The sequence below is a fragment of the Vanessa tameamea genome, chromosome 21 (genome assembly GCF_037043105.1).
Source record: "Vanessa tameamea isolate UH-Manoa-2023 chromosome 21, ilVanTame1 primary haplotype, whole genome shotgun sequence".
NCBI classification, from domain to species: Eukaryota; Metazoa; Arthropoda; class Insecta; order Lepidoptera; family Nymphalidae; genus Vanessa; species Vanessa tameamea.
The window spans coordinates 6156949-6168430 of NC_087329.1; the positions used below are offsets into that span (position 1 = coordinate 6156949).

An 11482-nucleotide genomic window follows, 5' to 3' on the forward strand; every position below is an offset into this window, starting at 1 on the left:
TTATATTTGGAAATATTTTATTGTCGTTTGATTTAAAAATATCATAGTTTACGAAGCTTTTTTCTGTCGTTGTTAGTGACAATGTTGCAGTATTTAATAGTTTCTGTTCGTGTATACCAAAATCATTGACATTATTAACACTGTTTTTTTCCTTTGTTTGTGGAATGTTAGCAATTTCAAAGACATCACTTGATCCAGCCTCATCAGCGTCACATAAGTGTTTGTCGCTACTTTCATATTCAAATTCATCGTTTTCTCCATTTTTAGTCATAAATTCATTTTTTTCTTTATTTTCTTCTACGTCATAGTTTCCTGGTACAGTTTCTTTAACAGAAATTTGATTTTGCATATTGTTATTGAATGTTGTACTATGATATATATCACTTTTCCTATCTTCGTTGAAATATTTTTCTTTTGAGCTTAGTTTTTTAATAGGTTTATCCACTACACTAGTATTTAGTTCAGTCGGACTCGTCTCTGCATCCATACTTTCATCACTTTTAATATATGTTGTTTCTTTAAAGTTTTTTGCATTAGAGAGGTTTACATCGCAATCGTTTTTTTCATTATCATTAATTACAGATTTTTGTGTTTCGATAAACTTATCATTTAAATACTTTTCTCTTGAATTTTGATTTTCTTTTGTCAAGTTTTCTGCATGTAGTAATGATTTATCATTTTCAGATAGATGGTGTATATTTTCATTGTTTCTGAAGTAATAATTTTGAGGATTACTTGGTGAAAATGAAATATCTTCTGGCTTTTTATCGGTTTCTTTCAAAATAGTCGGTAGATAATTTTTTTGTTTCGACGTTTTTAAGTAATCTAAGAGCGAACCAAATTTATAATTAGGAATACGTTTGGTATGACTCTCATTAGAATTTTTATTTTTAGATTGCTTATCAAATTGATTTAGTGTATTAGAATTAGAAAACGTATCTTTTAAACTATTCTTAACGTTTGAAAAGAGTTTCATCTTTAGTAAGTCAGATTTTAATTTTAAATCTTCTATAATATTACTTTTTAAGGGCATCTTATGTTCTTGAATATTACTCGCACTGTTTGCCATATCAAAATATTTTTTATCACTTTTCACTGTTGACGAAGGAAAAGCTTTTCCTAACACGTTGTTTCTCGGCTTAAGCCTCATTTGGTCAAAACTATTGGCTCTACTTAAAGGTGGATGAACACAACGTGTTTCTTGTACATGCGATGCTTCTGGCATTACATCATCTATCGTATGTCCATCTTTTGGTTGCAAGATAATGTTAACTATATTTCTCGGTGTATTATCCATTTCTGGTTCTAACAGGTTTTCCTCTCTATCATTAAGTGCAGTTCTTGTAGCATCTCTAACCAATGCTTCTTGATATTCTTGGTCCGTTACTTCCTGTAAAGTTTCCAAAACAGAAGATGCAAGTCCTATTTCAGGTTTCAAAAGAGGCTTAGGAGTTTTTACTTCACTTGATCTGAAAATAAAAATGCTATTAGGTCTAGGAATCTAAATAAGTATAGCCACTATCGTACATCTTTATTGATTTATATGTATCTATATATATCATATAAACAATAAATAATATGATTTAATGGTTAGAACCACTTTAATTTTTGTTAAAATAATATTCACAATAATGGGTACCTCTTGGGTTCGACTGCTCTCACAGTAGGTATGAAGATTGATGGGGCCGATTCAGAATCTAGTGCTGACTGACAAGGACATCTGTCAAGAGTCGTTGCTGCCTCCATAGCATCGTAATCAGCACTTGTTTGTGACTCGTGACAGGGACAACACTCAGCAAAATTTAATTGTCTGGACTCTCTTATATTCTCGCTTATCAGAGGTTCTGATGATAACTGTAATTTATAATAAAATGGAAAAATTAATAACATTTTAATACATTTCATTTCTTAATTTATTTTATATAAGTATAATAATAATTTGATAGTCAAATATGAATGAAGAAAAAAATATATATAAGTAAAATAAAGTAGGTACAAAAAGCAAGGTACAAAGAGCTCAAATAAACTGACTGTATGTAAAAACATATTAGGATAGGATGTTTGTTATAATTTCTCAACGTTTGCAAATAGCTGCATTTCTATTGCTATCTAAATGGCGGATTTACTAGCTAGGTGAGCAGGGCGAGCCTAGGAAGGCCGAAGGCTGAACCGACACCGAAGGCTTAATAAATCTTAAAAAATCCTGTTACAGATTGGCTAAAAGTTAATAAAACAAAGGTGACTGTATATTTAAACAAATTAACGAGATTATTGAAATTCCCTGCAACTTGTTAAATATATCTAATAACACTTCGAAAAAATAGTTTCGCAAGGTTAATTTCCAGGCGAAACCGAGAAATTGGCTGTCGCCATAAAAACAACAATTATGACTCAAAGCAATTTTTATATTATTTGTATTATATTTAACAAATGATTAAATAAACCTTATAAAAATATACCTACACAATATCTTCACACTAAGCGTGATTTTTTTTTTTATTATGAATAAATTGCGCCCGTGTATTATATGTATTCATAAATAAGCGATCATTTAAATAAATTAGATGTCATAAATTTTTGCTTCAATCTATCTTAAAATAAGCGGTTCTTTGCACCGTAGGCTCGAGCCTACGTTCATTGATTCATTTAAATGTGCTGAGGAGTATGATTAATTTATGTTAAATACAATATCATACGTGCGCATATCAAATACGCTTTTTCATTTTTATTCATGACTTTATAAATTTGTCAACGTAAATTCTACATGAAATTACTTTCGAATGTGAATACATAAATCTGAATATATCTTTTATATTAATTTCATAGCATATTGGTTATACAATAAAGATAAAATACAAGTAAACTTAACAGTAAGTTCTCTGATTGAACCTTCGGCTTCGACCGAAAGTGGTCGAAATTTTGGCGGTTCACTTAACGATATATTGATACACTTTATTTGAAATTTGATATACTGTAAAAGAAAATTTTATATTAAAATTGTCTTTTACAGTATATTAAATTATATTATATATAATAAAAATACCCAAGGTATTAAGCCAGGTATTAGGTATTACGTCTTATTCTAGTAAACATATTGACCAGAATAATGTTTAATAATAAATTTGAAAAAATGTCTTTGCAAGTTTCCTACTTATCGGTAATAGATAAAAATAGTATTTATAGTGTACCTAAGAAGACGGACACGTACTATTACGGATTTTTCTGTAGACCATTTGTCAGCGCTAACCATGTACGCGTACGAAAACATTTTTTTGGATAAATCATCATCATTGTGTACAAAATATTAACTAATGGGGATAATGAAGTTTTCGCGTTTATCGACCTTTATATTAATAGAAACCATATAAAAAACCGTTGAGTACTTAATTAAGAAGAATTTAGCGGAATTAAGGAATTAAATAAAAGAAAAAAAATAAGGAAAGCTAATTTGTTTTATAATTTTTACATATATAGACTCTACAGAATATTGTCAGGATCATTTCATCGACTGCGATTTGCTTGATTTCGAACAAATTATAAGAATTAGTGTTTAATGAGTAAAAAAATAATAAAAAAACTTACAGTTCTCCATTGCGATAACCATAACAAAATGAACCACTTCCACATTTCTGAACTTTTTCTAATTCACATCGGAATCTCCGTCCAAATAAACTGATCTTTCAATGATGAGGCTATTTTAATATGATTATAATGAAGATAATCTCTCGATAATTTAACGATAACGGTAATGAGTTCAAAAGCACGCATTGTGAATAATAAGAATAATTACGTGACCGAAAGTGATGAGATCGACAGAAATAAGATACCATATCAAGTAGCCATTTGACTTACAATTAGTTTGCTAGCTATTCCTCGCGACTCTGTTGACGTCAAAATTATTTTTCCATTAAGCCTGTATTTGATGATCTATGTCTATCCTGGTCCCAGACTGACTAAATGTCAGACTTATTAGTTTAGCATTTATATTATTGGTATCGTTGTTATATTTTTTGTATATTCTGAATGTAATTGTTGATAAAACAGTAAACAGATTTCTTAATGTAATATTATATACAGACATTATTTTAAATAAGTTGTTTATATTGTAATATTTTTTTATTTATTTATTTTTGCGAGTTCCGTCAAACGAAATAATAAGGAACTATTTTTTTTCTCTGATGGTTTTTAATATGAATACCCTAATACCTAATAAGTTAATTTTTCGGCCGGGCTTAAAATAGTCTATAAAATTAAATATGCACATAAAGATCTTTAAATTAATACAGATTTTAAAAGAATATATGTAAATTATATTGAAGTATTTATTGCTAAGTCTTTGTCTGGTACCTTGTTTAGACAGGTATTTTTGTACATTTATTAAAATTATATCTTGAATAAATAATACAATACACTTGCGATTTCGATTCAACGTAATCATGTTTTTTATATGTACTCTTGAATAGTTTTTGAAAGATATTCCAAGGTTTCGTAAATAACGTATAAGAAAATACATATTTACGTAAGTGCCGGGTATATGTTTGAAGTATTGCTCACATACTGGTAAAAACTTAAAGGATAATTTCTTTTTTTTTTTTTGTTGACGCAGGGTAAATATTCATAGATACCCGACACCTGGGGGGGATGTCGGGTTATATGAGATTGTACTTAGGTACTAAAATAAAAACCCTTGCGATGGCCGCCATCAGCACGGAAACGGTGAGGCTGTGGGATCGCTTTCGCAGCACGTCCGCTGCAATTATTAGGTGCTTAGGAGGGATATTATGGGAGCACCGAACCGTCTTATATAATAAAGTTAAATTGTTACCTTGCAATGATTTGTATTTCATTTTCTTGATTTCTAATCTAATATACGTACATGAAACAATTGAACGCTTCCGAAATACTTTCGTATTCATATCCTGATCTGATCAGATATTTTATATCCATAACATCCCTGTTTTTAAAACTAAAATGTGATCTTTAGGAGTAGTCTTTTTATATTTATTATCTGGCAGTCATTAAGAAATGTCACCCGTTTCTAATTATTAGTTGTATATGAACATATAATTCAATTATTTTCATTATTATTTTATAATATCGGAATATTCAGTATAAATAAGTATACTAAATGTATATTTTAGTTGTTCTCACAAAAAGAACATTTTGTGTTTAGCTAATGAGACAGTTAAATAAAATTTCTAAAGTATACCTTTTGTATTGTAAATTTCCATCAATATATTATATTCAACGATATTGATAGATATACTACTCATTTGAAAGTGTCCTTTCAATCGAAATAGTATTTTTTTCGTAAAACGTATTGCGTAATATATAAGTCTAATATAAAAAATAATTGTTTCCAAAAATTCTCCTGTTCAATCTAAATTGAACACTGTTATACTCGTAAATTATTTCTGTAAACAAAATAGAAACGAGCAGATTAGCAGTATTGCCATATATTTTTTGCGGCGGACGTATATCTCGTCGTCGCGTCCAAAACTCACACATACACATATCTTTTTCATACGTAAACTGCCTCTCGGTACAGTAGCCCAGTCATTAGGTCCCAATCATCATTTTCTAATGTATGTAATTTTTAGGCTACAGGTAGCGCGGCTAAAACGTTTTGATTTAAAGTATTTATTTTAACTAACATTAAAAAAATACAACTTTAAAAAAAGTTATTTTCTTGATGGTTCTCAAGGTTCTCAATTCAATTGTATTATTGTTTGTTCAGAACCAGGTATTACGCATTTATTTATCACCTAATTTAATTTTGTCTTTCTTTATACACATAATTTCTAGCTTTTTATACTTTTTTTTTATTAATTTTTCCCCTAAATAAATATACCCCCAAAAATTCCCCTTACTTCTAGTTTCTCCCTAAGGTATCTAGCTGTACTTCCACAGGCATCGGTTTAATTTTTCTAGCTTTAAAATCAACAAAGATATACATAATATATAAGATCCTAGACTATCTCAAATATGAATCTAATATCTATTCGATTATGTGCTATTAATAATCCTTTAAAAATAACAGTGATAACGATATAGGTTTCTATTGGGGGCAGTTTTGCCATGGAAATACGACTAGACCCTTTGGGGAAAAACTCGCAAGTTGGTATCACATCGTCAACATTTACAGATACGACTATAGCTTTCGCCGATTCGCCCTCTCTTATACTCGCATACCTGTTTTCGTTTATAAATTGATAGATAGTTTGGAAGTTTGATAGTGGTAATCTTGAACAGTATAAAATGTTAATTATTCAAATTTAAATCATTTTTTCCTGTGAATGGAGCAAAATATTTACTAATTATATGAAATAAAATAAAATTTGTTTTTAAATAAGATTTTTTTAGTAACTTAATGTCTTTCATTATTTTAATTACATTTCTACATTATTATATACAATAAGATTTTTTAAATATGTTATAAGTATTAAAGACTAATCTAAGTAATGGCAATGTCAACGTTAAATGTCGTTCGTAGAATTTAAAAAAACTTCGTTTGAAAGTCGTTAAATGCTGTAAACGTTGCAATAGTTTGCAATAAAAAAATAAGGTGAAATATTACAAACCTCGTGACACATAGGTTACATATAAGTTAAATAAATGTTTCAATAAACCACAAAGAAACACGCGCGGCCACTGACCCGCAGAATTTTATAAAATTGTGTTTGCTAAATCTAACAAAATTCCGCCTTACAAGATGGATGATTTTCTTAAAATAGAAAAAATTGGCGAAGGCACCTACGGAGTAGTGTATAAAGGAAAAAATAAAATAACTGGACAGTTTGTTGCTATGAAGAAAATTAGGTTGGAATCTGAAGATGAAGGCATTCCCTCGACAGCTATACGGTAAGTCTTGCATTTTTCCTTGATGTTTAACGTACGAAAACAATAAAGGTTAAATTGCCGGTGGATTTTTAAAGTAACAAATATTAATAAATATGTAAGGCGATTTATAACCTAACATTTTCTTGTTTTACATCATTCCTATTACAGAGAAATTTCCCTGCTAAAAGAATTAAATCACCCGAATATTGTCAAGCTGGAAGATGTACTAATGGAGGAATCTCGCCTTTATCTTATATTTGAGTTTTTATCAATGGATTTAAAGAAATATATGGATTCTCTAGGATCAGGCAAAGTGAGTACTATATTTGTTTCAAATATGTCAAATAACATTTTAAGCAAGTAATTTATGATACACATTGTTTTGTCAAAAAAAAATAATATCGTTTTGTAAATATTAAATGTATTATAAGTGTATGAAAGGCTTATAAGTGTATGAAAATGTTATGGGAACATAGTTCTGAAAAGTCCTTATATGTCATTGTTGTCTTTATAGTAACTTCATATATGAATTTACAAACAAAAAACAAAATCTACACTTGAAATTGTATTTATAATTATGCTATCGGTGTTTGCTGTTGGTAGTTTAGTTTTTCTTTATTGTGAAAAAATCAAATTTAAAATTTTTATATTAGTAGTAATTGTTTATTAAAGTATAAGTTTTAGAGTTTCTTTCAAATTGTACACATATTTTGTAAACTTTTTTGTTTTTCAGTTCATGGATCCCACGGTAGTGAAAAGTTACCTGTATCAGATAAACAATGCTATCTTGTACTGCCATCAACGTCGCATACTACACAGAGACTTAAAACCTCAGAATCTTCTTATTGATAAAACTGGTATTATCAAGGTATTGGTCACTTCATTTTTCTCTAATTTCAACCTTTATGTCAAGACTACACTTATTCACTGTATACACACATTAGTTATTTACACATATACAGTGCAGTATATTATAATTATTTACACTAAAGTATATTATAATTAGAATTTAATATGCTAAAGTATAATTTTCATAATTTCTGCAGTTTAAATAACAATATTCACAGGAGCGGTAGTGACCCAGTGGTTACAAGATGTGAATTATAACCAATGATTCTGAGTTCAAACCTGAGGCAAGCACTACTGAATTAATTTGCTGAAATTGTTTTATTAACCTTGTACTCGGTGGTGAAGGAAAATATTGTTAGGATACCACTCATCAGCATTAGAGCAGTGTGATGGACTGATTTTCAGACCAAAGAGAGAAGAGGCCTTAACATTTTTTTAAAACAAAAAACATGTTCTCATTCGCACTAATCTGCCTAGTGATTCTGTGTACTGCCTTATCTAGTTTATATGTGTTATATTGCTGTATATGAGAATAAGAAACCATTGTGACAATTACGTTGCTAGACAGACAGATTACAAAAACATTTACTGATAAAATAGATAAGTTTATGAATGTATATGAATTTTGCTCATTTCAGGTGGCAGACTTTGGTCTTGGACGGGCATTTGGTGTACCAGTGAGGGTATACACTCATGAAGTTGTAACTCTTTGGTACAGAGCACCTGAAGTCCTGCTTGGCAGTCAAAGGTATGGGTCTGATAACCATTTTGTTAGATATTTGGAAAATTGTTAAATACAAAAATTTATTATTTAAAAATAGCAATGTGGGCGTCTTTCATGTAAATAGAATTGTCATGGTGCTCATAAGTATTTCAGAAAAAAAAACTATATTCTTACTTACATTTCCAAGCAAATTCAATCAAGCTTGTGCTTGGATTACATCAAGTATATCAGTTGAGCTATTGAACCTTGTGAATTAACAGTGTAATTAGGCCAAGTAAAATTTTTACACTTTCTATTTACAGGTATTCATGCCCAATTGACATGTGGTCAGTGGGATGTATTTTCTCAGAAATGTCCTCAAAGAAGCCTTTATTTCAAGGTGATTCAGAAATTGATCAACTCTTCCGCATATTCAGGTATGAAATTGATCTTTGTACTGTACCCCAGTGACACTTGGGAAAATTAGGGATTCCATTTTAAAATTGAGATTTAAGTATAAAGAGAATTTATAATAGATAATATTGATAAGTGTATAAAATTTTAATTTTTAATTTGAACTAATATTATGAATGCATAATTTGTTACACTTTCAAGTCTTAACAACTCAGCTGATAATCATAAATCTTGTGTACATATATTTAGGGGTACAGATAAGGGTAAGGACATAGGTAACCTCGTGCACTCAATATAAAATAATTTACATTTTTTTTTATTAAGTGAAATGATGTTTAGGCATAACAATATTTCAAACTGTTTTGTTATGTATTTTTTTTTAGAAAGAAAGAATACTGATTAAAACTGATTGTAACTGCTAACCTCTATTGGTTGACTCTGAAATATAATCCATTAATCAAACTATTAGAGCAAACTTCTTTGTATTTACGGTTAGAATAATTAATGAGTTAATAGTACCCACACAACATGGTTTCTTAAAATTATCAACAATAAAGAAAAACTTATTATCAAGCAATAAAAATGTTATTTACAAATCTTTACTTGTCTTACTTAGAATGTTGAGAACGCCTACTGAAGATATCTGGCCAGGTGTATCTTCACTACCAGACTATAAACCCACATTCCCTAACTGGACTACTTTTAATCTTCATAACCATGTAAGTAAATAACATTATTTCAATAATCGGGTCAGTTAATTCCACAACCTTTTGAGATAGAATTTCAAGACTGAAACACTGAAGACTGAAGACAGAACTTTGTTTGTGAGCAAATGTTGTTGTAATTTTTGATATTTCTACTACTCTTAACCTCAATTCATCTCTTAGCGAAGTCAGAGACTTGATCCTTATGAGAAAAATTATAAAATGTCATTGGATGTTTGTAAATAATATAAAAGTGAGAAATTGGTATGTTCATGATAAATATATTTAGTATTTGCATAATGCAACTGTGATTAATGAATGATTTAAACAATATATTTCAACGTTGCTTGTAATACAGTGTATTAAAAACCCAGAATAATAAATAATTAATGTCGATGAAGCTAAAAAGTTATTTTAATAACTACACAGGTTCATACTTTTTTTTCTATTTTACCATTTAGATTGCAGTAGTTTATGATTATTGTTCTATAAAATTTCCTTTTAAATTATTTTAATGTGATATCTTTTTATATATAAGTACTTGACATAAACTGTAATACTTCAATCTTTCGTGGTAGCTTTACTTTAAATATAAATGACGATTCAAAAGTGCTTGTAATAGCCTACTTGAATAAAGTATATTTTGATTTCGATTTTTCAGGTGCAAAATCTAGACGAGACTGGCATGGACCTCCTCCAGAAGATGCTCGTGTACGACCCAGTGCGACGCATCAGTGCGAAGGACGCGCGCAGACACCGCTACTTCCGGGACGTTAAACTGCCGCCCGGACTAGCTACACACGCGCCCTACATACGATACACTGCAGACGGCTCACCAGACACTGACAACACAGTGCAGAGTGTCTAATGTGCATAATATATATTATAGTGCCTAAAAACAAAGTGATAGTGTGTATTGAAAATATCTATTACACAACCAAAATGAGAGGTTGTGCTGCTACAGGTAATGGCATGCCATTGAGCAATCCTACAGCCTTATGACTCATTGGTGACATTGCAGAGTATTAATTCTAACAACTTCTTGAGATAATAACTATTAGAGACAAAGATACAGTAGACTGTTACTGCCAACAGCACTAGGTCACATTCAGCTAGAGCAGTATTGCTATATGGATCATTTATAAAATATCTATGTAGTTAGGGAGGCTGAGTATAATCTGTGCATGTTGGTATTTAAGGATCAAATACATGTTACAATTTGTTAACCTATGAACCTTGTTGTAACAGCATTGATATATATAGTGTTTTTATTGAAACTGGAATGTCGATACTTGAAATTGAGGTCCTGACTGATTGATTATCAACGCACAATTGACAGAGACTTTGAAATTCAGAAGGTTTCGTCGAAAGCCTCTGAATTTCGAAGCTGGGGTAGCTGCATCTGGTCTTCTATTTTACCCAAATGATACTCCGATAATGCCATTTTTTAACTCATGTCAAAAAATATATATGGTCATAATACATTTGCAGGAAAAACTAATAATTTTAAACCTGAACACATTCAATAGAACAAATGTATTTTATTGTGGTATCACCGTTATAATAAAATAATCATAATATTTAAATTATTATGGGGTTAAGAGAAATTTTATAGAAAAGTGCAACCACCGTAAAGAGAATCGAAGTTGCCTAACTTTTATAACTTAAAAAATTTTTGTATAAATTACTTTATTACACAAAAATAACTATAATTTTAAACAAAATTTTATTGATAATTCTTCAATTCTGACATTAGACAACTTTACCTACTCCCAGTCCATACCATCTAATTTTAATATACATTAAATTTTAATCTATTCATATAGTCGTCAGATTATTTGTATAAAAAATATTCTTATTATATTTTTTATCGTCCTTGAAAAAAAAAGGTTACAAGTTGTTGTTCTTGTCTTATTAAGGAGTAATCAATGAAAGTCATACTTTATCAACTATTTTGTATTATAAATGCATA

At 29.7% G+C, this 11482-nt stretch overlaps 1 protein-coding gene across 1 annotated transcript; it reads left to right on the forward strand.

Annotated features, from left to right (window-relative positions):
- Positions 1 to 6469: 6469 nt before the first annotated feature.
- Positions 6470 to 10865, forward strand: LOC113395653 (cyclin-dependent kinase 1). Its single transcript, XM_026633308.2, has 7 exons — positions 6470 to 6861; positions 7009 to 7153; positions 7574 to 7708; positions 8328 to 8437; positions 8716 to 8829; positions 9423 to 9525; positions 10172 to 10865. The coding sequence occupies exons 1-7, from the start codon at positions 6713 to 6715 to the stop codon at positions 10376 to 10378; spliced, it is 963 nt and encodes a 320-aa protein (XP_026489093.1). The 5' UTR covers positions 6470 to 6712; the 3' UTR covers positions 10379 to 10865.
- Positions 10866 to 11482: the final 617 nt, after the last annotated feature.

What these genes read in the sequence shown, in the direction of transcription:
- LOC113395653 (XM_026633308.2), top strand. Translation starts at nt 6,713, where the DNA reads ATGGATGATTTTCTTAAAATAGAAAAAATTGGCGAAGGCACCTACGGA. An exon ending in GTCCTGCTTGGCAGTCAAAG is followed by an intron (nt 8,438 to 8,715) that starts GTATGGGTCTGA and finishes TTCTATTTACAG; the next exon opens with GTATTCATGCCCAATTGACA. An exon ending in CAACTCTTCCGCATATTCAG is followed by an intron (nt 8,830 to 9,422) that starts GTATGAAATTGA and finishes TGTCTTACTTAG; the next exon opens with AATGTTGAGAACGCCTACTG.